Genomic DNA, 27,607 nt, shown 5'->3' with positions numbered 1-27,607 from the left:
CTGGCTATATGTACAATGTTTATTACAAATCCACCAAAAACCACTCTCAACAAACGTATCTAAACATTTTTAACAACTATATATCAGATGTTTTCAGATTTAAGCACCAAACTTTAGTCCAACAAGAAAACCAAAATATGTACATATATTGTTGATGGTCATCTTTTCATGTTCACTGCTCAATACCAATACTAGAATTTTAGACAGATGATGTGGCCTTTTCTTTCTCTGGATTATTTTTGATCTTGTAATCCTTCAAAGCAGCTTTGATGGCATCCTCTGCAAGCACTGGAAAATAAAAATCATTAGGTCATACAATAAACATTTGTCTAAAAGTATCTTTAAAAACAAATTGTAGGTGAGCAGAGCAAAAAGTCATTTTTTATGATGCAAATTGCCCCCCTCTTCCCATCCAAGTTAGCAGCAAAGCAACATTCATGTTGCTCAGTTTCCCTAACTATAGGATTAATGAGAATGTATTCAAGTTTCATCTAATTTAGGAAACATTTTATTTTTTTGCAATCTATATGTATATGCCAGCAAGTGGAACAAGGTCAAAAGAAATGGTGCCTGTCACACATGGCAATCATTCATTATCTAATTAAGATTTCATACAGTTACAAAGAGTACCCTACTCCTAGTAAATCCAAGATTCAGGACCCTGTCAGAATTATACTTAGAAGTTGAATTAATGTGGTGATTCTTCTCTAAAAGAAATAAAAGCTAATGACTTTATCATTAATTATTTAAAGGCCACCTTAATGACATATTCAGAATCTACAAACATTAAAACATGTAAATAGTTTTTTTCTGTTGTAAATCAGCATTAAGGAGATCATTTGCTGCTGCCATAAGGTTAGATCAATTGGTCAATAGCCTATAGAGTAAAATTTGAGATTGCACCAAGTGTTAATGCTATATCAAAGATATCTATGAGAAATATGACTTGGATAAAAATAACTTTGTATCTCAAGTCAAAAACATGTTGTCTATCTGGTCTAGTAAACAAAAAGTCCTATGTAAATTTTACACACCAGCAAATGTAGCAGCAGCTACAGCTACTATAATTCTAACAAAACTACAAAATGTCGATGTCATATGATAAGAATTTATAAAGTTTACCTAATGGGTTTTCACTTCACAGTTTTGATCTGAAGGAGAAGTGACTTTTGGAGCATAGGATAATCTCACGGTGATAATGGTCACAGTGGATGACTCATAACAAAATCACACCTTCTTATACAGAACATTTGCTAGCTTCCTAGTAACATTTCATTATCACACCAATCTCTACACACGCATAAAGGGCATTCAGTGCATCCTTTACATACTGGTTTCAATTGACACTGGCCTATGATATATCATGAATCCCACCATTTACTTAAATTCTAAACCAAAAGTGGCTGGGCTTACATTAAGTGAAAGTGCTTTCCCACAAGTAGTATGCATGTTTTGATGGACAAACCAAATCTTTCATCATGGTAATAAATGTGCTGAACATGCATGCAGCTCTCTAATTATCAGACAAAAGAATGACAAAATCACTTTTAATTTGCTAAAAAGTAGCCTTTGTAAGTCATCTGTGAAATTTCAACTCAGCCCAATGATCTTTAGATGATCCTCCAATTAAAAATGTCTTAGAGCTTCCCCACCCCTACTCCCCTACAACAGAGTTTCATGAATCAGAAATCCCAGGTTCCTGAAGTACCTTGTTAAGTTTTAATAGATAACTAAACATTCCCTATGGTCCTATTATGTAGGACATTCTTAGGTGGGACCCATGTTTTATAGAGGCTTTCTTATCTTATCTGTGATTGGCACAATTTGAAGCTGTCCTGAAAAATGCACTTTGCAGCCTAGCCCATTACATACTCAACCAGTGCACTGCATTGTCTGTTTTATGAGGCATACGGACTTGACAGAAACAGGAATAATTTAAGTATGATTACTGACCCTGTTTAGTTCCAAAAGACAAGGTGGTCAAAAGACAGAAGAGAAGATGCTGAAGCACTCACTGGAAATGTGCAAAGCTGTATGATGGATAAGATCCAAGGTATTACTCCTTACTTGGAATCAACACAATAAACACTCCTAAGAAGTATTCACATAAGAAAGTAGTCAAAGACAGGCTTACAAACACTGAATAAATCAATAAAATTATCTTTTCAAAGACCTTTTGAAGATACTGCCTAAAGAAATTCCTGCTCTGATCTTTTAAAATCCATTATCACATTTATGAACAAAAATTATACATGTATTTACATTTCAATTCTCCCTCAAATTCTCCCAATATCCACTGTTTTTACTTGCAGGGAGAAGTTACTTCTCTCATTTTTCTGACCCCAGTATGAGTTATGGCATGGGACATAACTCTTACAAAATAGATACAAGATATTAAAATCTTTACAGGGTTTATAAAAGAAGCAGAAGCCTCCATTCATCTTATCATTTTTTCTTCAAATGAATGAACAAATAAAAAGAATTAAGCAAATACACCTAAAACACTATAAAAATATTGCCCTGCTAATTGTGTGCTGTGGAACAAAACTGATGATCAAACAAGAATGCCAGAGCTTGTATGTTGAGTCTACAATCAAAACAATGCTATAAAACAATAACCCCCAGGTCAAACAAAGACAGCGAGCATTCTAGAGAATGAATTGTCTGAGCTTTATAATAAATCATGAAATAATAAAATCCATCCAGCGATTCTGAAAATATAATCAAATGAAAAAACCTGTACCAAAACAGTGCAAATTTTCTATGAATGATCTTGACTGCAGGATCAAAGGGGCATGCATGCATGTCAGGAAAGAAACCATCTTATCTCATAGTGATTTATTCTAAGTGTGAATAAAATATCAAGGGAATCAGGAAATACAAGCCAATGCAAACAAGCATGTCATATGATCAACTGTCAGCTTTATAATGATTATAATGCTAATTGGCATAAAATTTATCAAGGGTGTAGAAAATATTATTAAATTTATTTTAAGAAAACATTAATCAAAAACCTATTTCAAACTGTCCATGCTGGGAACTTTTACCCAAAGGTAAAAGGGGCAAATGATCATGGTGTAGAAAGAATTGACTAAGCTTCATAATGAGTCATGCCAACTATGATGAGAGCCAATTAAGGGCTTTAGTAAATATATGCAAATGAAAAACTTAACCAAAACGTAAACAAACTAACGACAACAACAATGCAGCAACAGAAAATTAGTGCTATATATCATTTCCCACTACGGTTACAGAACAAAATTATACTCAACTTACTGGAGCAATGCAACTTGACTGGAGGAAGACACAGTTCTTTAGCAATATCTGTATTCTTTATTGCAACAGCTTCATCAATCTGAAAGAGTAGGGTAAAAATTAAAACTTCCATGAGATGCAAAGTGATAATTGTAAAAGGCATTATGATCGCATATCTGTCTGCTTATTCAAGCAAGAGCAGCTCTTAGCACATCTGTCTGCTTATTCAAGTAAAAAAACGCTCTAAACACATCTGTCTGCTTATTCAAGTAAGAAACGCTCTAAACACTTCTGCCTGCTTATTCAAGCAAGAGCAGCTCTTAGCACATCAGTCTGTTTATTCCAGCAAGGGCATTTCTCAGCATATCCTAAGACATATAATACCATGTTTTCCTAAAGTTTCAGATGCATGTAGAAACTGATGTAAGTAGTTGGTATGCATCATGCAAATACTTTTACAAAGAGCCTTCACATAATTTGCAATGATGACACTGTGGCCACTGGAAAAATCATACCTGTGTATCAAAATTCATGGGCAAGGCAAAGACATGGCTTGTATATCCATGGCCAAAGAAGATTCAAGAAATTATGTAGGATATTTTTACACATGGAAATCCTATACCTGAAAAGCCGGAAATGTCCAATATGCTGAGTCTGGCCAATCGTATGCCGATTCTTGAAGTTAGGTTGCTGGGTGGGTTCATAAATTACATCAAGAACTGCTCAAGTTTTCTTTTGTTCTTTCTTTTTTCACACTCAACAATAACAAGAAATGTATTTATGGAATATGGATGCCCACAACAACGCATGACCACTAAATGACATAACTGCAATACATACTGACATGTGTATCAATATATCCCCAACCATTTTTGTGACATCTCTTAAAATTATTTTATAACGAGTGTGTGTGCATATTTTGGATTTGTAATGTAGCTTAAAAAAAATTCAGTCATATCGCTATGATGTCTACAGTGTGGCAGTTTATAGTGATGTCTAGTACTGGGCATCATGCTGCAGACATGTAGCATGATGTCCCACCCAGTCACATTATCCTGACACTAGGCTGACCAGTCCTAACACTAACCTCTTGATGATAAGTGCCATGCAAGGCAGCTTCAAGTACTATTTTTATAAATCTTTGGTGTGACTGGGCCAGAATTCAAACCCATGACCTCCCTCATCTGAGTCGGATGCTCTAACCACTTAGGCCACCCAAACTGTCAATTTTGCTAAGAAGATAAATTATAATTGCTTTTAATAAAAAGGGAACTTGCTTAAATGAGACCATTATAACATAAGTACACAGTAATGTGCACATATACCAAACATTATATATATAGCATAAAGTAAATAAACAAAACTCTTTATTTCGCCATGTAGAAGTTTTTCAATATTACAAACATTTGCTGATCAAGTATAATAATAATAATAATAATGAGGACTTTGTATAGCGCCTAATCTTTGGAAGCTCTAAGCGCTTTACAACATTAGACAACACCTATAAGATAAAAAACATATAATGATATGATTACAAAAACAAACACCATGAAATTAGAAAACATTTAAAAAAACATGCTGAGAATATTTATGGCAGGAAACATTATTAGGACTTTAGGTTTGTTCTTGCAGTTGAAACAAGTAAGTTTTGAGAGCACTCTTGAATGGGATCACTGTGTCTTTGTGTCTAAGTTCAGTGGGCAATTCATTCCAAGTTGCTGGGCCCTAGTATGCAAAAGAACACTGTCCATATGACTTTGTTTTCATAGTGGGAATAATGAGTATACAATTGTCAGAAGAGGAGCGTAAGTATCTTGCTGGTGTGTACACATGGGTGAGGTTGGATAGGTATGTTGGACTCGAGTCCAACAGTGAAACGTAGCACAGAGAACAAATTTTGTGCTTGATTCTGGATCGAATGGATAGCCAATGTAGGGTACAGAGCAGCAGGGAGGTGTGCTCTGATCGTGGTACTCTAAGTATGATCCGAGCAGCTGTGTTTTGAACTTTTTGAAGTTTCTGGAGCAGATATTGAGATGAACCAGACAGAATTCAGTTACAATAGTCCAGTCTTGAAAGTACTAATGAACAGAAAAGTGTTTTAGTGGCATCAACTGAAAGATATTTGCGAATTGAGCTGATGCGTCTCAGCTCAAGATATGCAGTCTTGCATATGCTCATGACATGTTGGTGCAATGTGAGAGTACTGTCCAGAGTAACACCTAGGTTTCGTACTGATTGTGTGAATTTAATGTTGGTGTTGCTGATATTTATTGTTTGAGGTAAAGGATGTGAATGAGAAAGTCTTTGTGTTGTGATCAGAATGGCCTCAGTTTATCATCATTCATCCGCAGCTTGTTACCCATGATTTCACATCAGAAATGCACCTCTCTACACCTTGGATGGTAGCATCAACTTCAGTTGGGTGGCTAGATTTGTATATTTGGGTGTCATTAGTGTACAATTGGTGAGACACTGGATGATGATATATGACACTTGAGAATGAATGAGTGTATAGAATGAAGAGAACAGGTCCAAGAACAGACCACTGTGGAACACCACAACATAGATCAACTGGGCTGGAGTGTATTCCATCTGCAGATACAATTTGTGTCCTGTTGACCAAGTAAGACTTGAACCACAGTAAGGCTGTATCAGGAATGCCAAATACATGCTGGAGACGGTGAAGTAATATATCATGGTCTATTGTGTCAAATGCTGCAGACAAATCAAGAAGGGTGAGGACTGTAATCTTTCCGCTTTCCAACGCAGAGAGAATGCCATTAACTACTTTCAGAAGAGTAGTTTCAGTACTGTGGCAAGGGCGATATGCAGATTGTACATTGCTAAAAAGACTGTTTGAATTTAGATGAGATTTTCTAAGATTTTTGATATGAATAGGAGATTAGAAACTTGGCAGTAGTTCTTTAAATCGGTATGGTCTAGCGTTGGTTTCTTCAGCAGAGGCTTTACAATGGCAGTTTTTAAAAATGATGGGAATTCCCCGGATGAGAGAGGTATTAATAACATCAGTTAGTGAAGGCAATACTGGATCAAAGCACACAAGCAGCAGTGATGTTGGAATTGGATCGAGTTCACATGACTTTGGTGCACTCTTCATCAGGATTGTACATACGAAATCCATAGAGACAGGTTCAAATGCTGCTAATGGTTGCCGCTCAAATTCTGTATCCCAACTGTATGGTGACGATGAGTCAATTAAAATTGTGATTATCTCTAATGGTTTGTACTTTGTCACGGAAGAAATTTGCAGACATGTCCTGAAGGTCGACTGGAGTAAAGGTAGTTGGAAGTGGTGTGCATTTGTTCTCTGACATTAGCTTGTTAGTAATCTCGAAAAGCTCTTTGCAGCTGGAACTTTCCTTGATCTTAGTAGTGTAGTGGGCTGATTTCGCTGCATGGACTATATTTGTGACATTCTTCTTAGCAATTTCATAGATTTGCTTATTAATAGTGAGTCTGGTGGAAAGCCAAAGCCTCACAGCTCTACAGCTGTCTCTTTTAGCTGTGCAAAGCTGGTCCCTAACACTACTATACCATGGAGAACACTTTTGAATTGATACTCTGCACTTGGTAGCTGGGGCATGTTTGTCGAGCAATGAACGCAGGCAGTTATTGAGTTGTTCTGCTGTAGGAGGTAAGCAAGTTGTTAGGTTTGCTTGGATGTCGTGCATTAGTTTGGTTCTATTTATCATACGGAGGTTTCTCTTAGTAGCAGATAAAGGTGGAGGGTTAGGGACTGATACGTCAAGATGGCATATAATGCAGAGGTGATCTGATGCAAGGCCATGGAATACCAGGGAGGACCGTAGAATGTTATCATCAGGTCTATGAAGAATCCAGTCTAAAATGTGACCATGTTTATGGGTGGGTTGGGTTGGTTAACTCACTTAGGTTGAAAACATTAATGGAATCTATGAGTTTTGATGTGTTTGGGCTTCCAGGACAGTCAAAGTGAAAGCTGAAATCTCCAAGAATAATCAGGTTGCCACCTATCGAATTTCCATACTCCAGGAGATTCAGAAACTACTCCAAAAAGAGAGATTCAGTCAGATTGTTTTTTCTACTAGGAGGAAGGCGGTATAGGCAGAAAAAATGGACTGACCTTTCCTCCAGTGTGAGTGTGGTTGGGACTAGTTCAAACGATGTATGGTCGAAATTGAATGTTGTGGTGTGGTTAAGACATTTTATCATGGAGTTCTTTGTGATGACAGCAATTCCACCTCTGCGAGAGTTACGGAGGAACGACTTGATGCAGTAACCAGTGGGTGTTAGATCCGCACACTTGGGCTCACTGCCTGATGTTTTTAGCCATGTTTCTGTCAGGAAAAAGACGTCAATATTCTGGTCGTCGATAAAATTAACTATTTCTGTGCGCTTTTTCGGTGGTCCTACTGACTGGGCATTGAATAATGCAATACGCAGAGGTATCTCATGGATAGTTGACACAAAGGTTGATGAATTAATAGGGATTTGAATTAAGTTATCCAAATTAACGCTCAAATTTTTTTAAATTTTTTGAGCCAAAATAAGGGAGATAACTGGAATTCTTCTTCCTGTTCTACGCCGGCCAGCTTTGAAACAACATTTCTTTTTTCACTTCTGTTTACATTTAGGTAATGATGAATGTAGTCCCAGTTTGTTTAGTCTAGAGCACAATGTAGTGTGGAGAGCCAATGAGTGAAAATCTAAAGCAATTAATGAGGGTCCATCATAGCATAAACGGGTTGACTGGCGAGTATCACGTGATGGCGGTTTGTTCAAAAACAGTGGAGCAAGACAGCTGACAGAAAGTCTAATTGTTCTCATTTCCAAAACAAGGAGAAGAAGAAACACATACGAATTGAACAGCCAATACATAATGAACACAATAACGAAGATGAAGACAGGCAACAAACACAAATATCATGAAAACTGCACTAAAAAACGAAACAGCTGCTTCAAGCCGATTAAGTGATAGTGGCCATTTTGTTCATCAAGTATACATTACCAAAAAAAATAAGTCATGAGGTAGGTCACTAAATCTTACCGATTTCCCCTTCACCCACTCAGTTGCCAAGGAACTTGATGCAATTGCTGAACCACAACCAAATGTTTTAAACTTGGCATCAATAATCTTTCCATTTTCATCAACCATGATCTGTAAGATACAAAGGAACATATTACTTACTCATATATTATAGGAAAGGAAAACTCAAATCCATTCATTAGTGGGTGTAATCAAATCCTATAATAAGTAAGGTTTTGAAAATAGTGCTGTTAGTAACGCGAGGTCCATGGTCCTTGAACATCTACTGGATTTTTATCCATTAATTTTTGGTTAACAAAAACAATATATTCTAAAGGGGGTATCCCAACCCATAATTTCTTTGGAAAGGGGTGATAATGTCAATATGAAAACATGATATGGGTAAGGAAAGCAAAATATCAACTATTTTCAATGCCACCATGATGCCAGATTTCTCATACATACTATAAAAATAAAAAAAATAAAAAGTGTTACAAAAGTGCAGGGTTATATGTTTTAATTCTAAATATATTATTTCCATAAGTAAATGATTTTTCAAAAGCTCCAATATCACTGGAATAAATAAGTTTAATTAATGATAAAATATGAAGAAAATTTTCAAAAGTAAATTGTTCATGTTTGTGTGTGTGTTTTGGATCTTTAATGAAGCTTTAAAAAAATACTGTCATATTGCTATCATGTTTGCAGTATGGCAGTTTATAGTGATATCTTCTAGCACAGGGGCATCGTGCTGCAGATATGCACCATCATGTCCCACCAAGTCACATTATCCTGACACCAGGCTGACCAGTCCTAACACTAACCCCTTAACGCTGAGCACCAAGAGAGGCAGCTGTTAGTATCATTTTTATAAGTCACTGGTATGTCTCAGCCAGGGTTCAAACCCACGACATCCCGCTTGTTCATGTTTTTTGTACAACAAAATGAGTAAAGTCCACTTCTGTAAAAGTTTGATAAAATATATGAAACAGATTGTCCACAATCATATACTATATCACTAAGGCCTGATTTGCTGTCCAGAATGAGCCTACCACCAACCATCAATTACAGTAAAACAGAAACTTAATGTTTCAGTGATTATTTCAAATATTAAAAAGAAAATGGGGTTTTTGAGCACTGAAATGGTGAAAACTTAAGGTAAAAAAAACTGCAAAAGTGCAAGTTGTTGTTGTTGTAGGGTTGAACGCCATTTTTCCGCACAAGATAGACTACACATGGCGGCCAGTATTAATGGTGGAGGAAGAACCCGGAAAATAACCCGGAAAGAACCACCGACCCACGAGAAGCTACTGGCAAGCTTTCTCACATAACCACATTAGCCGAATCCGAGACTCGAACCGACGAAGACAGAAGTGAGATGGCAGTGATCCGTAACAATGAGCGCTTTAGACCACTCGGGGCCCCGCAAAAGTTTAAGTCTAATTAGTGAAGGAAACCTAAGAGTAATCAATAAATGCATGATATCTTCTACAGTCTGGCACTGGACTTCAGGACTTATTGTAAACATTATCATGCAGAATATAATTAAACGATCTTTGCCTCCTTTTCTAACCATTTTGTGTGTGCAGTCTTTAGCTTTGAATACTGGTAATAATTTTCACATTTGACATCTAACTTCTAAAGAACAAAAAGGACATTATTTTCTACCATATCAAAGAAGAGGTAATAAGCTGATAACAGAAAACAACTTATCTTATATATTTTTAAAACAACCAGTTTTTAAGAATCTAAACAAAACCCTATAATAATCAATGACCACATCCATATACCAGATTTAATGAGTGAAAGTCACAGGCTTTCAGTAACCTTGCAATGACAACTAGCAGTATATTGCTGATGCACCAATAATTGTGAAGGCCTCACAGGAAAAGCATGCAGCATGCACCAATAATTATCTAGGCCTCACAAGAAAAGCATGCAGCATGCACCAATAATTATGAAGGCCTCACAGGAAAAGCATGCAGCATGCACCAATAATTATGAAGGCCTCACAGGAAAGCATGTACCAGTAATTATCTAGGACTCACAGGAAGAGCATGCAATATGCACTCCACTTGTCAAATTACAATACTCATTCACATGTATAATACACAAATTAACCTGCGGGGGGGCGGGGGATAATATGGCACAATATTAAAATGTGTAGTCATTATTATTGAAAGTTTACTACTGAATATACATATTCTTGACAAAGATCCTTCTGTGTAGGTTTGGATGTATTCGAGATCTAGCATGGTATGTGTGTCTTTTGGATTTTCAATGCAGCTTTAACAATTTGAGTTATATCACACGATGTCTGCAATGTGGCAGCTTATAGCGATGTTCTACACTTGAGCATCATGCTGCAGACATGTAGCATCATGTCCCACCCAGTCACATTATCCTAACACTAGGCTGACCAGTCCTAACACTAACTTCTTAATGCTGAGTGCCAAGCAAGGTAGCTGCTTGTACCATTTTTACGACTCTTTGTTATGACTTAGCTGGGATTTGAACCTGCAACCTCCCACCATGGATGAATCAATGTAATCATACACACAAGAACTTCATCCATGTTAGCAAAGCATAAGATGCAGGTCCCAGTCACCTTTGGCTTTAAGGTTGTGGTAGTAGCAGAGATGCATCCAATTATCCAATGTCATGATTTATACATAAACAGTGCATAAGAAACGAATTTCAAACACAAAATTTGAAGAGCAAAAAATAAGGTCATGGCAACTTCCTTTTGCAAAAATTATACAGAACTGTCAAGATGCATCCACTCACCATGTTTAATGATTTTAATTAAATATGCATATAACATCCTTTAGTCATGAGCAAAATGCAAACAAAATTAAGTAAAGCCAGCAAAAGATGAAATACATGTATAGGTAAAAAATAAACCTCTTTTCTTGTAATCATGTAGTAGCAACAGAGATGTATATTATTATCATTTTTTTTAATTATTTAGTATTAAGAATCCTAATCATCCTAAAGGGTCCTACATGTTTGGAGGTGAAGAGGGATTATTTCATTAACACAGAGTCAAGAACAATTTAATTACAACTCATTTTCTCTAATTATAATATAAAATACTGGATTGGGGAAGCTGGAGAAGCTGTCACATATTGTTGCCATGATGCCCTTCAGCATACTGAATGCTTGAAACTCCTTCCTTTTAATCATTCACATCCTATAACACTACAGTAAGTGGTTAAAATATACAGCTGCCACCAAGTCTGGGACAACTATTTCTCCAAAAAGATATAATCCAGACTCTGTGAAAGCAAAAATGTCAAATGTAACCAAAAGACAAAAAAAAAGACAAAGAAATTTTCAGCCACATCTGCTTGGGAATAGTCCGTGACTTGAATTTATTAACTCTGAAGAAAAGATGTTTTGCAGTTATGGCAGCTTTAGGAAAAGATGCTGTGATGTCATCATGTTACATCTGGGTATATTCCAGAAGTCAACTATCAAGTTTCTGTCTGTAAAATCCATTGGATGGTAAAATATATGCCTAATCAGATGCTTTGCTGTTCTCAGTAGTTCAATAGTGGGTTTGGACTTGCTAAAAACTGGATGGTACTGTTGTCCAAATTTACCTGCTTGATTCTGAGCGAATCCAAGTCATAACTCAGTTGTTCTTGACGTAATATTAGTACTGTCAGAATTTTATCTAATGTAGTCTGACCATGAGATATGCCCATCTCTACAGAAAAATGAATATACACCACACGATAACTCGCACACCCACTTATAATGCAGGGTCATGCATGGATCTCATTCTTTGTACAGAAAATACCCCCCCCCAAAAAAAATTGATACCTATTTACTGAACTTGAACAAAATCATAATCGAAACTGATAACTGAAACGTTGATATATTACTCATTTTATGGTCGAAAACAGTAGAGAGGACCTGGAAATTTATCTCATAATTGGTCACATTTTCTTTCCAAACGACATTCTTAGGACATTGTAATTAAAGATATTCAAGTAAATTTTTATCAATGAAAATGTCACTTACGCCTAGTGTAGGCAGTACATTAATATTTCAATGCCAATTAAATCGTTTTTATTAAGTGAAATTTGTGTTTTAATTATTTTAGTTCCTCTTACGTGTATTCATCATAAATGCAATGTGTATTTAAACATAAAATGTGTCGGCTATATCCGCAGGCATTTCTCTGAGAACCCAATTAAATCCCAACCATGTTTTGAAAACCGACTTGCAAAAGTACTGGTTGCATTGTTAAACTGAATTAAAAGCTGGCCTCCTTTGTATTATCATGTCAATTATGTCTTTTGAATCAAATAAAGGAGGTGGAATAAAAGGCATTCAAATCCATCCTACTTAAAATCTAGCAACCAGGTCATATGTCGGGTGAACACTGTTATAAATGTTATTGTGTATGTAACATAAACTACCTTAATTTAACCGACTCATTTATAATTGTGATCAAAAATAGCAAGGCAACCAATTGAAATGAATACTTCGCAAAATAAAGAGCTTGGTTTCACAGATATGGACCATTGTGTGCAAGCGAGTTTCAGACAATTCCTGAACTGGCACTTAGAGATATCATCAACAATGATAAGAAATCTCACTATCACTTCCAATGAAATCATGGCATCAATATTGTACTACCTGAATACAAAACATTACAAATTAAAAACAAACTTTATTTAACTTTATATGAATTTTAAATGCAGTGTAGGCAAAAAATATAAATATACAAAAGATTATTATTAATATCATTATTATTATTATTGAAATATTACTGAAGTTTAACTTATTTTATTCGTATTTACGTACGAGACAAATAATCATAAGCAACGTTTTGTAAATTTTAGTCCATACTGGCTACCATGGAATGAAATTCCAACTGTAACCTTGTAAGGACATGTATGTCACCATCAGTATTTGATCTATAATGATCAACATCAGACGATACACTGAATATATTTTGTAATCAATGGGAATACAGGTATAGCAAGTTTGGAATTATGTATATGATGATCAATGGAATTGTATGTACTTTGCCAAAAAGTGATGTTCATCCTTTTTCATTGTAAACTTATAAAAAAAATGTTGACATTTAGAGTAAATTGTGCTGTAAGATATTTGCGTTCTTACTGGCTACAGCTTTACATCTGTAAAGAACCACTCGACATTGCGTGTCCAAATTTAATGGGAAAATCATTTTGTGTTCGATTTGTCCATTGGATACTTATGTTTATTGGAAATATTATGCCAGTACAAGCGTGGACATTCCTTCCCACAGGTAAGTTGCAATTTATGTTTTATATAATATGTGCGTGCTACCATACCCAAGTTAGGCAAATACTGCAATAATACAGAGGTGCTCCCCCATGGTATGTTAATCTTGGTCAGCCAGCATATGCTGTTTTATTTACTTTTACAAGCTTCCATTGACAAAGATTGCTTGCTGGAATAGAAAGAGCGAAATTCATTGAAACTTTACAAATTATAAGTAAGCAGCAATAGCAAAACAGTTTTAATATGTACCAATAAGAACATTAAGTACCACAATATTACATCATTCCGGGATACAGTGATAGTGACAACTGTTTGCACATTCCAATATGGTGGTTACAGACAGGAATCATTATGGTAGCCTCGATTTTGAATGAACCAATCATATTTTAAAACTCTATTCCTATATACATGCAGTACATTTCTATCAGAATGGAACTGTGTGCCTGTTTTAAACATAAAATTGTAAGGAAATGTTTAATTACATTTGTAAAAAAAAAAATGGATATTTAAACAAAATGTTCTGTATTCAGGTCCAAAATAAGGGACAAATATGGAAAAAATGGTACACTTGGCAGCTATAGTGTATCAATACAGCAAGTTTATTTATTGATGTATCAATATACTGATGAATTGTTTCACACTATCTTTTCACTACTACATATATTTAAACAGAAAAAAATCATTTTTTTACCTTTATTTTACTAATGGACAAAGGTGAATTGAACAGCATACATAAAAAGGCTATGATAAAAGATTATTTAAGAAGACTGACAATTAAATAGTGTCAATCAACTTTCCTGCATTCAAATGCACTGTATTTTATATTTCTCCTGAAATGTCCTTTTCCTGTCAGTATTGCAGTGTTTTGATGCTTTTAATTTCTGCCACAACAATGCTCATTTCTCAAGTAAACCAAGATTGAAAATTCCTTACAGCTGTTCCATTGATATCATTTCCACATGCATACCTGGGAAAGGGAATACAAGGATTTCCCTTGCTTTTGAAAAACTCTTAGCTCCAAAAATGGGGACTCCCAGGGAAAATCTTGGGAGTCTTCAATCATACTATGGAGTCCCTGTCACATTGTAAGAAATAAATATGCAATACTTTTGGAATACGACAAATACCTCTTTTTTCTATTTTTATATAAAAAGGACATGTTTTTTTAATGCTGAATTTGCACAGAAACTAAATTTTATATCAGTATTAGACAGGCACAGAAGGATTAAAAAAACCTGTAATGTTTGTGAACTGAACCATTTTGATGTAAAAGATGGATGCTTTGATTAAATGAATGTACATATTGAACAAAAATTGGAGATGGGCAGACAGACAGATGGACAGACTAAGCCTCTGAGAGCACTTTAGTTTTGTAAATGTGACAACTGTGATGTGTATAAATGATGATTTATTTAATAGATATTTATTACAAAAACAAAAACAGACACATGACAAAATGGTCACAACTTAAATTATTCTTTATTTTTGGAAATCAATACTGGTCAGCAGTGACCCATTCTTGGCCAGGTAATAAACAGTCCCAAACTATGCTGCCTTGGTGTGGTCCTTGTTGGCCTCATCCTCAACTTTTAATTTAAGCAAAATCAACAATGTTGCCCTTTTCTCTTGAGTGATGTTTACATGTGAACTTTGAGCAACTGACTGATCATTGCTTGCAAAGGTGTTTATGTGCAGATAAAGCCTTTTATGTAGTATATCTTTTATTAGATACTCAAAAAAATACCCACAAAGAACCCTGTCAAAATATGCTGCAACCTGGGGTATTTGAGGTGGGGGGGGTTCAAAACACCTGCATCCAGGCAAATGATTGTTGCATCAGGGACCCAGGTCTACTGATCAATGGGAATACATGCACCAGCTTTTGTGACGATTATGCTTTTCAGTGCATTTAACTGCAAAAAGGGGCCCCGAGTGGCCGAAAGCGCTCTCCGTTACGGATCACTGCCATCTCACCTCTGTCTGCGGCGGTTCGAGTCTAGGATTCAGCCAATGTGGGTATGTGAGAAAGCTTGCCAGTAGCTTCTCGTGGGTCAGTGGTTCTTTCCAGGGTTTTCCCGGGTTCTTCCTCCACCATTAATACTGGCCGCCATGTATAGCCTATCGTGTGCTGAAAAATGGCGTTAAGCCCCAAAACAACAACAAATAACTGCAAAAAGCGCAATCAAATTTTATAAGTACAATATTTATGGAGTCTTAAAGTACAGAAGAATTTTAAAATAAGTTTAAACAGAAGTCTCCATATCTGACCTTTATATGTCAATTAGCTGGAGAAGCAAAAACTAAACATTCAATATTGCTTCAATCTTTCCCATAAGTTGTCCCGTTTTATAACCTGATATCAAGCATGTATTTAAACTGAACGAGTTATATAGCCCATTAGCTGTTTATAGAATCACACTGCAAGAATGTCACAGTCTTTAGATGTTTATAGTCGTGTGTTCTGTGTGGCGTGCGGTGACATGGCTGGTATGCCAGTGTTTTAACCACTTGTCCAGGAGACAAAAATTTGGGAAAACAACTTGCCGACTGTCAAAACAAGCTGTACTTGTCAAACTGGAAAAAAGCCTCAAAAGACAAACTGTGATAATTCCCACACTAATTTTCAGATGCAGTCTGAACTGGAATCACTGAATGATGTAGATTAAGTCAAAGTTTTCCCCACTATTCTCAGCATTTCCTAAATGACCCACTTGCAAAAGAATTTAAATTATATAGTTACTACTAGTCAGTTTTAATTTACCTGCAACTTCATGACATCTCCACATGCAGGAGCTCCCACTAGACCAGTTCCAACATTTTTGTCATTTTTATCTAGGGAACCAACATTGCGTGGATTTTCATAATGGTCTATCACCTGCAATAGAAAAGTTGTGGGTTTAGAACAGTTTTTCTTCAGTCAGTCATACAAAGAATACAATGCCTTGGAATCTCAATATGGAAACACAATGGGATTAACACAGTTCATCCCAGGACAGTAAGTCTTCATCTGGAACAAATCTGAACCAATGAATTTCTGTGGGATGCTATCATTGCAACCACAAAGGCTTTCCCTAACTGCCAGCATATTTTATATTGCTATGTAACTGTTTTTAAAAATATGTTTTACTCTTATCACTAAGTGCATAGTCTGAAAACATCCATGTGATTTTGAAATGAAAATCTTAAATATTTAAAAATTATTTATGTCTTTCGTGCTTTATATTATTATTACTTATATTTGTGTTATCCCTCTCTAGAAAGATCACCCCTCTTATAAGGCCACTTTTCTGCTGTAGAAAGGGTATTTTTTATAAATGGGGGACCACTGCAATTATCTTTACTGTTGAGCTAGGAACTCTACTTGCTGAAAAGTGTTGACCTAAGTAAAGTTTTAATAAAATTACCTTAACTGCTCAAAAGTGACAGCCTGGTTATTAATTTAAAGGAAACATGGCACTGACTTGCATTATCCCTCAATGCGTGCTTGGGGCATGGGTACGACTGAATACATATGACTTAGTCAATGTTGCAGTAAGTAATCTACTGTCTAGTCATGATATATAACAGGTTTAGGTTTCATTAAAAAATCCAAAATAATTCAAAATTTGTACTCTGGACATGATGAGAAATGTGAGAATTCCATTTTCCCACTGACATGACCATAATCTTGTGACGGGGTGTGGCTAAGGCCATTGTATGTCGTAATGTGACCGAAAAAATTATGATATATAAACAGCTTGGGTCAGACTAGACTTGAATTTTTATGAAGTGACTTGTCCTTTTGGACATGGTAGGGGGAAATGAAAGATTAAAAGTTGAGAAATGGAAACAAAGCAAGAAATGAAAAAATGCAATACGTGTGCGTGTGCATGTGTTCCTTCCCCTATTAGTGTTATGTCCTCAACTTCTCAGAATGCATTTAACATTGGTTTTAAGCAATACTTTATTTTCATGTTGAAAAAAAATCTGTTTTATATGTACTTTAAACACATTCTGTACATTTAAAAAAATTATTGTATTCATACCCATCTACCCATTGTAGTCAATGTTTGCATGGAGAGATATATGTAGTTTATTTGGCCATATGATCTTAAGAGCACAGTTGAAACTATAAAGTATAATTAATCTGAATTTACTAGAGTAACAAGATTATAAAAAAAAAAATATTAATACTGAAGAAAGTGTTAAGACAACTTCATTTCGTTCAAGATACTTATCATCCTTTCAATGATTTCGGTATGCACCGCTTCCATTGCATTCCAGCCAACTGAAATGTAGGCCAACTGAACTTGAAAACATGTCCATTTGCTTGTGTCAGAATTGGAATTTATTAGAAAAGAGGCAGAGTAAATAAAGTCCAACTAAAGCAATTGGACCTTAATTTGTAGGAAAATACTGATATGAGCTGCAAAGTGTGTGAGGTATTCCTGAAAACCTGCCTTCTTGTTCTGATGTTAGTCAATCTTGGAACACGCTACACAGTGCCATTATTTAGACAGCAAGATGGCAACCCAAAATCATAATATCAGGGTCAATGTCTTACTATGTAGGTTTTACTTCATACCATTCTGTTCATCCTAATTTCATTGTTCCCAAGAAAAAACTAAACTATTCACAGACAATACAATGAAGCATTATTAAGTCGAGATTTGAATGAACTAGACCCTTCTTTCCAATCGAGTCAAGACAACCAAGAACATTATTGTGCCATACATAATAAATAAGGGCATCTATATTTAGGAGATATTTTTCTTAATATAGCACTCATTTTCTATCTTCATTACAACAATCCATTGATAGGATTGCAAACATATGGTTTTATTATTTGCCTACTTGTAATGTCATAAATTGGTTAAATAGTATTTGCTTCACAGCTTTTATTCATACTTTCACAAAACTGAGTAATAATATTAGAAAACCACCCTAAATGTACAAAATTCTGTGCTTTTCAAATTCAACAACATATTGTTTCTGACCTTCACTAGTGCATGCTTAGGCTAAATCTTCTATCACATAAAATTTTGAATTTATTTGCCCAATTGGTTTTTTTAACTGTGTCCCTCATGCGATGTCACAAATCAATACCTCATATCTAAAAACAGAATGTAGCTCCAATTTCAGACAAAAAGATAATAATATGGCAGGCAAGTATTATTAATTAATTATAAAAATACAAAACTTAGAGATACTAAATAATACAAATTAACTTTCAATCAATATGATAAAGCAGTACAGTACTCCAATGGATTTGAAAGTTGCATTCCTAGTTTCCTTCATGGAAAAAAGAAATTCCCAATTACTAGACCTTTATTTTCTTCGCAACAATTTAGAACAGTATGTCTACTGATGTGATACAGCTATAAATATCATCAGTCTGCTAATTTATTACTTCATTCTTTATGATATATTTAGCATTATTGTAAAAGAATGAAAATTAAAGGCAAATGTGAACAGAATTTTCCTAGACAGTGACCAACATTTTAGTTGTCTGGACTATAACAGATTAAGCCATAAATGAATAAAAAGATACTAATATTGAAAAAAGTATTTAGAGATCTTCATTTTGCTCAAGAGACTTCATCATCCCTTTAAACAATTTTGGCATTCTCTGCTTCCATTGCAATCCAATCATGTCAATGAAGGCCAACATAACTTGAAAACATGTCCAGTTGCTTGTGTCATAATTTGAATCCATTAGGATAAAGACTCTGAGAGTTAATAAAGTCTGACTAAAGCAATATGACTTTAAATTGTGGAAAAGCATCAATATATGCTGCCATGTTTGAGATATTTCTGAAAATATGGCCTCTCATTCACCTGTTAGTTGACTGGGAAACATGCTATACACCACCATTATTTGGATGGTAAGACATCAACCTAAACATAAATATCTGGGGAGATGTCTTTCGAGCTCTTAATGGGTACCCGCCTGTTGATAATAACCTGGGTAATAAAATGAGCAATTGGGTAGCTGTTTACTGTAGACAAGATTTCTGTTAGTGCAAGTGGCCCCATAATGCCCTTGGCTGCTAAAGGCAGCACATGCTTTGTTTTCAAAATCCTTCTGATCAAGCCATGACTTTTATACATGTACTTGTTCAGTGCCAAGTAAAGTTCTGCCTCTTCCAGTGAATGTTTGACTGAAATCTCTTATCTTGTTTTCCACATGACAACCCTTTGATTGTGCTGTGATACTTGCTCATTGTAGCAAGTAACAAGATGTGGTTATTTATTACTTGCTGCACAAATGACGGTCTTTATTTGCAACCCTTAATAGATTTCATGAACTGAATGATTAGTGTTACTTATGGTGTACCATCTTAGTCTCTACATAAACCTCCACTTATAACAATAGGCCAAAGAAAGTGAGTTGGATAGTGTTTACAATGGCTAGACCACGATTTACTCAATGACAAAGGATTTTTCATGACTTGATCAGGCAATGAGAAAGAATTATTGGTCTTTGCACCACATGACATTAGGTACTGATATTTATAGGATACTGTGAACTAAAAAGATGTGGACTTAACTTCCCATATTTATTTAAAGGTGCATGGAATTATGGGATATTGTGAATCAGATCATTCTGAACTATTTTTATACCACTATGTATTCTGAAATTTAACTACTGGATTTGAAATGCCAAACATTGTGAATTTTAGTGGATTTAATTAGTACAAATAGTAAGTTGTCAATTTATTTATGACATACAGTAGTCCCCCTCTTGAATGAACCCCATGACCAGTGGCCACCTGCTTCTTACAACCAGAATCCCTTGCCACCAAGGAATTTATGTCCAAAAGTACCCCTCAAAAACGGCCACCCCTCTCATGCGACCAGCATATTAGTACAAAATTGTAAAATGTTCCCTTCACAAGTGGCCACTTTTCATTTCAAATATTACCAGAACCAATAATTAATTCATATCATGATGTAAGGTAAGTAATCTGATTCTCTCCATGGTTGATACATGTCTCCCAATAACAAGTTTCTGCTACTGAAAGAAGTTTTAACTAAATTACATGCAACACTAGGATTAATATTATATTAATGTCTATAAAAGCTGACATTTACAGGAAATGGACTCAACAATGTTATGTTAGAGTTTTGGGCTTCACACACCTGTCGAGTTCTCTTTGATGATTACAACTGGACATAACTGTCCAGATCATAACAGAATCAGCATAGGCTAAAAATAGATTATGTGCATTAACACACACACACATAGAGAAATTAAAACAAAACAGGGTACAAGACCGAAAAATCATGTGACAACACATTTATAGCTTCCTTTACAAAGGCATTTTGTCCACTCTACAAAAGTTTCATCTGCATAATTAAATCACCTACAGTTAGCAACATCCGAATAAATCATTATCAAACATTAACATGTCATCATGTAAATGGAAACATTATTTTAGAAGAAAGTCTGTTATTCTACTTGATGACATCGGCTGAGGTGGGTGGGTGGGTCTTGCAGAACAATTTCATGTAGGAAAGACTTGAATAAAACAATTTTATGTTGAAAAGACTCAAATAAACAATGTCATAACCGATAAGGAGGTTATTCAGCAGCAGTGGGAAAATGGTACAAATGGTAAGAGAACTATGTATGTACCAGGATCTAAATGACACTTTTAAATAGTTCTGCAATGTGAATGACAATAATACCCACGCGCATGTCACGCTTATGCCAAGAATAGGAATGATTAACACATATTCAGTTGAAATAAGTCTATTATTATAACAAGAAGAACCTTTTAATAATTAATATTAATTTAAAACAAAAAAATTTAGTCCCCCCTCTGGAAAGGCCACCTGCCTTATAAGGCCACTTTCCCCGTGCAGAAGGGGTGGCCATATAAGAGGGGGACCACTGTATTCCAATTAGTAACACAAGTACAGTTTAAGCAGTTTTGTTGTTAATTTTCCGATCCAATAATTTAAAAAAATGCAGCTCTGACTCTTTGATGACAACTCATCCTTTCAGACGGATCTGACCTGCAAAATACTTGTACACTTTGAACATCAAAAACAGACACTTGCAGGCCGTTCAGGCCAGTGTCTACCGACAACAAAGTAGTTCAGCTTTGCATATATTTAATACAACTTCTATTTGATCAAGTACCCAGGTAACTGATCATTTAGATTGACCGGTGCCCGGTAGACATTTACTAACATTTTCACAGCTCTTACTTTGCTGGTCTACTATAGTCTGACTATCCATCCCCGTTTGTTTGTATCTCCCTACCAATTTCAATCATGGAAACCTTTAAAAAAGTGATAAAAAGTGCAAAGGAACTTACTCAATTCATTCATTTTTTTACAATTTCTAACCTAACTGTGAGTAGAGTGTCCCAAACATCATCATTGTTTGCGTGTTTCACACTTAACTTTAGTTTTTCAATATAACAGATGGACATGTTCGAGATCCATTTCCAGCAAAGGGGTGTAAGCATAACTACCGATGTACACACATGTCGTCTGCTTCTGATATTTACAATGTGGAATCAAGCAAAGAAAAAGGGTGACAACAACAAATGTGCCTTTAACATCGATTTAACAAGTAGTTTAATTTCTATGTTCATGTGTGCAAAGGGATATAATTCCAAACTCTCAACGCAATGGTAATTTACGGAATTATCTGGCAGTTACTTAATAGATCAACTATGTCACTATGTTGTCTGATGGAAATAAACTAGCCCATAGTGTGCGCAATATGTCGCCGTGTTAGTATGGAAAGTCCATTAAGCATGAAAGGTGCAGTATTAGTGCCATTCTGGTCAGTCAGGTTAGAAATTATAAATCAATGATTCAATTGACTTAGTTCTGTGTACTTTGTATCACATTAAACGTTTTCGGTATTGAAATCGGTATAGGGGTAAAAACAAACGGGGAGATATAGTCAGATTATAGAGCTGCTATTTTTAGATTTAAACTTTTGGTCACCTCCTCGCGTAATATCTTCGGGTTGATGGTGGGGTTATAAATATGTGATGATGAGACCCAGGCAATTCCCTAGAAAGTTAATATTACTCCCTGAAAGCGCACATTTAAAAAATACCTTGAACATCGCTGAAAGCATTCTCACTTATGCCAGCAGCGTTTTCACGTGCTTCTGCATGTGACCTACTGACACTGAATAACTTTTCTAATTTGCATGACAGTCCAAAATTAATCATCGTAAGTTAAATAATGAAGACATGGCTTACATTCTTGTGATAAAGTGCAACTTGAGGAGCCACTATCCTTTCCAAAGTCGGCTTTAAGACATTTCCAAAACTGCGTAGCATCGCCATCGATTTGTTTTGTGTTTTGACCTAAGAGTACATTAAACGGATATGCCTCCGACAATCGACACAAAAAGTAGTTCTCAAGAAAGTTATATTTTATGAAAAACTCCAAGAGAGTGTTTACTTAGATTCTTTTAAAATTGTTTAAGATACAGATTTGACTTACCCTTAAATATGTTTTAATAGGTGTAGTTTTAACTTTGATTGTTTCAATAATATTCCTGCATTCTCCTTTACATAATCTTTTTTTAATCGAATAAGCGCTACTCAGTCACATTCCTCTTTCTGTAGATAGGTTTCTTCATGCATTTTAAAGATCCAGATCAGAGAAAGTAGTTCTCATAGGATAAATCATTTCTTCACTTTATTATTGCAACTAATTTGATTGCTAAGATCAGTTTCTGATGTAGACGTTATTTATCTTTGACTACTTTAGTATAAAATAAATATATTACATGAAGTTTCTTATTAAAGAGTGTTTTAAGTGATATTTGTGATAGATCCTTGAAACAAAAAATTGCATCTCCTTGCGGAAAGTTCAAAAGTTCAAGGACGCTTTAGGGCTGTGTGAGATGAACGATTAGTCTTGAAACGACGATAATTCATTTTTTTTAATATTAAGAAAATGAATTAAAGGGTTGAATGACATGCATACCCATATTTAATTAACCGGTAGCAATCTGGTTATACATATATGGAATCAGTCGTACCAAACAAAAAGGTTACACTGACTTTCATGCTTATGGTTTACTACTGGAATGTAAATGAATCTTGAAAGAACAGTTGTTGTCAATGTAAAATTCAGCAACAGAGCACCGTATCATTTGGAGGTTGCCCATACAGACACAGTGCAAGATGTCAAGGAAAAGGTGTCTTTAAAATCAGGCATAGATTCCAAGCAAATACAGATTATATTTGCTGGGAAAATCTTGGGCAATGATACCCAGTTGCAGGTATTACTTTCGGTTTATTATTTCAGTCATCACCATGGGCATCAGCGGGGAGGGGAAGGGATGGGTCGTCTCCCTCTCAAGGTTTTTAAAATTTAATCCATTGTGCAAGATATAAATAAATCCTATTGATCTGGGCTCCACCCACCCCACCCCCACCATCACTGCTATGATCATATTCATTGCATGGACCTGCTTACCTCATTCAGATATCTTGAACCGCACTGGTCATACATTTATTTGGGCAAAGGACAAGCTGGCACATAGGCATACATATTTTAAGAAGACAAATCAACACAAAAGTACATTTTATGAGAAAGTCTTGGGGGTGGGGGTTGCTCTTATAGGAAAATATTTTCTTCCAGCCCATCTAAACATGGGTGCATGTTCCTAAGGCCCTTCCCCAAATATGCATGTTTCCTATTGCACTGTTTTAAAAATATGGGTAGGTAGTTTTGGACAAAAATCATCACCGATACATCAGTTCACGCACACCAATGTTATGTTTTGCTGAATAACAAACAACAAAGGTACACTGTAAAAATCATTGATGGTACTTAAATTGATGTACCTCAATATTATGTGTTGCTGATTAACACAAAATTAAGGTTTGGTCCAACTACTTTAATCACTAGATTACAACTCTCCCAAAACCAGTACACTATGTAGCAAATTCATAACTTTTTCAAAACCGGATACACAATTTTAATAAAACTGATCACCAGCTTGAATCATTTAAACTTCTGGACTGTTACTTTGGTGATTGTTTTATTTTTAGATTTCAATTTTTTGACAGTTCCTGGTATAGTAGCTTAGTGTTTATGAGGGAAAAATATAAATATGTAATAATGAGACCATGATAAATCCGAAGAAGTTAATATTACACTTTGAAAATTCGTTTTTCAAAATACCTTGCACATGTTTATTTTTTTATACATTGGTAATGACACTTTCGTTTTTGAGTTGCTCCACACAAATAAGTTGGAGGTTTGTTGCCTGATGAATATGTGCCTTTATTAACAGATGATGGCCAGAAAAATAGCTTTTGTAACTACTGGCTGAACATTATCAGCCAAAGAAATATTACTGGTGGCATCTGCTTCCCAAATCTGGAAGTAGTTATTCAGCAACTACTTACCCTGCTTAACAACAGTGCAGACTGAGAGGTCTTTTCCAGTGATGAAAAAAATACAGATTCTATGATGTCCCTGAATGCAGACACACCAACATCATTTTTACAGTGTAAAATAAACATTGACACCTGCTGCATAGACATTAAAAGCACAGATTACATTCTGAAAAGTGCAAAAGGGTGCATGTGTTGCATATAATAATGTGTGTGTTATAGCACATTCAAAATTAAAAGAATAAAATAAAGTTTCAGAGCTGTAAATAATTATGTAAATGTGTGTAAAATTAGTTTGTATATGGCATTTGTTGTTTTAAAACTGTTGATCTTATATAATGTATAAATACATTTTTTCGTGTGAGGTTTGTTTGGTCTTTGTAAAGTTTTTATTGGTCAGACGTTCAGGTTTTCACCTCAGGGGGTTGACAGTTATGCACTCTGTTCATTTTCTTGTGTATGAATAAAAACATGGTCTTATAAAATAATCAAATTCATATTTTGTTGCTCAGGTTGTCAAAATTTAAGACAGGCAAAACAATACACATGAATATTTAAGAATTGTACATAAAACACAAAGTTATGAAATGTAAAGGAATATATTTAAAAGCTACTAGATTAGTATTGGTTTCACATGAAAACAGTATTTTAAGTTGACATTTAGATAGAACATAGCACATAACGACATAATAATACCTTACATTTGCAATCCTATTAATAGACTTGTATCGAAGGTTACAAAGAAAGTGGGCAATTACATTAAAAAACTTCTCATTTTACAAATGGATGCACTTGTGTTGACTGAGTCAATTTGTTTGGAAAGAAGGTTTTTTTTACTTCATATGCTTTAATGCTTCAGTGTGTTGTCTATGATTAGTTATGGCAATGTTTTATTGGCCACAAAGAAATGAGGATGAACAGTATGATCTGAAGACACATGAGCATTTTGCTGTCATGTACATTTTACAGGGATTAATTCAAACAAGCTAAGAAATGTTTTCAACTGCCATTTTATAGTGAACTTTCAAAAAGTAAAACAAATTTCTTGATTAAGGGTAGCTGAATAGGCATTTTTTCTATCTTGCACTTACAATACCATAATCTAGTTTCTCCAGTCAGTTAAAATTCATTACAATTTATAGTTTCTACAGTGCTCTTTTAAAGTCATGTGTCCAAAATGCTCTGCATATGAATATTATAATTTTTATACACATACAAAATGAGTTTATATTATACATTCAACTTTTTGTTGAAAATATAGTATTGCTTAAAACCAATGTTAAATACAAATATGCATGCTGGGAAGTAGAAGGTATAATTCAAATAAGAGAACACACATGTATATATATATTGCGTTTCTTGCTTTGCTCCCCCAGTTTGTTTGGTGACAACTAATTTAATGCTATCCCTGTATTGTGTATCCTGCTTTGCTTCCAGTTCTCCCTGTTCTGTCCAAAAGGAGAAGTCAGTTCTCCCTAAAATTCAGGTCTAGCTTGATCCCTTGTTCTATATTATTTTCAAGAGCTTTAATTGTGACCCAACTCATTCTACACTGTTCATTGTAAAGACTTGATACTGTGGATATTATTGAGATGTGAACACTGGTCTTAGAATATTGGTGATTAAGTGTTTGAGGTGACTATTAGGTTATGTTTCACAAAAACTAAGTTCAATTTTTAATAAATAATAGTTAAAATCTGTTTGCTTTTCTCCAGTATGGTCATTGTTGTCATCATCAGAAAGGTGTACATCAGTGTCCTTCTATCCTCTGTGGCCCATCTTTCTTTTCATCTCGCATCATGGACGCATGTTGTCATCATCAGCAGCAGCAAGAGGAATGGTTACCAATTTCATAATTGGAACGACTCTGTCAGTGTTCGAACCTGCATCTGAAGTGAACGTTTTAACCACTTAGGCCACCCTTAGGTCACTGTATTTGTAAGGGACTGAGTCCATTTAATTTTCTTTGTGGGAAAGAAGGGTGTGGCTGGGATAATTTTTTAAATGCCCATACCTCAGATAGTTGGAAAAGAAGAGCTAATTGAAAAAAATATTAACAGGAAAAAAACAATAACCTGGTTGGAAGGAAATCCTGACATGGTTGGTCCTTCTGACTGAAATTTTTTCATTATTTCGATGTTGATGATGATAATAGCAGGTGGTGATGGATTTTCATTGTGATGGAAGTGGTGATAATGCCTTGATGGTTATTGTTTTCCAGACAGAGATACCTAATCTCAAATTTGACCATGGGCTAGAATATTCAGTCTTACCCAAGGGTAAATGAGATTACTGCAAACTGATATCCATTTTAGCTTATAACACAGATATTCCTTTGATGAGCCTAGCTTGCATGACAAGTTAATGTTATTTGTTGTGTATGCTACAGATGTTCCTTTCGCATATACACCTCATGTGAAATTTATGTCCCATGAGATGCAACTTTTGTCTTTATATGAAGTTAGAAATTGAAAATATTATTAGAGGTGGAGTAGAATATAATCTTCCATATTTGTTACTGTGACATTAAATTTGTACCTTTTGTTTGCAGCACTTGCATTTTATTATATTTGACATGTTAACACATCAACAAATGACTTTTTGTGAATCTGATTGGTCGAGATAAGCCGATGTGTGGTATTCTTGTTATTGATTGGCTGCAACAATGAGA

General features: G+C 35.2%; 2 protein-coding genes across 2 annotated transcripts in view; one reads left to right on the top strand and one right to left on the bottom strand.

The window, feature by feature from the left end:
- On the bottom strand, positions 1–22,913 carry LOC149801247 (iron-sulfur cluster assembly enzyme IscU-like). Its single transcript, XM_089955323.1, has 5 exons — positions 22,780–22,913; positions 16,329–16,442; positions 8,306–8,416; positions 3,277–3,355; positions 1–288 (listed from the first exon to the last, which is right to left on the bottom strand). The coding sequence occupies exons 1-5, from the start codon at positions 22,864–22,866 to the stop codon at positions 200–202; spliced, it is 480 nt and encodes a 159-aa protein (XP_089811449.1). The 5' UTR covers positions 22,867–22,913; the 3' UTR covers positions 1–199.
- Positions 22,914–23,400: 487 nt separating this feature from the next.
- Positions 23,401–27,607, top strand: part of LOC149801246 (E3 ubiquitin-protein ligase parkin-like) — a 42,132-nt gene continuing 37,925 nt past the window's right edge. Inside the window, exon 1 of the mRNA XM_089955322.1 lies at positions 23,401–23,813. Coding sequence (XP_089811448.1) covers positions 23,625–23,813 — 189 coding nt within the window. The 5' untranslated portion in view covers positions 23,401–23,624. The remainder of the gene's footprint in view (positions 23,814–27,607) is intronic.

The sequence above is a fragment of the Sinohyriopsis cumingii genome, chromosome 4 (genome assembly GCF_028554795.1).
Source record: "Sinohyriopsis cumingii isolate HCF-2022 chromosome 4, ASM2855479v2, whole genome shotgun sequence".
NCBI lineage: Eukaryota > Metazoa > Mollusca > Bivalvia > Unionida > Unionidae > Sinohyriopsis > Sinohyriopsis cumingii.
The sequence above is the reverse complement of the archived record's forward strand: the minus strand, read 5'-3'. Positions and strand labels throughout refer to the sequence as shown.

Bases quoted from the DNA above. Each gene is read 5' to 3' on its own strand.
- LOC149801247 (XM_089955323.1), bottom strand. From the start codon at position 22,866: ATGGCGATGCTACGCAGTTTTGGAAATGTCTTAAAGCCGACTTTGGAA. The intron at 3,356-8,305 runs GTAAGATTTAGT...CTACTCTTTCAG, and splicing joins AGTGGGTGAAGGGGAAATCG to ATTGATGAAGCTGTTGCAAT. The intron at 289-3,276 runs GTAAGTTGAGTA...TTTATTTTCCAG, and splicing joins AGTCAAGTTGCATTGCTCCA to TGCTTGCAGAGGATGCCATC.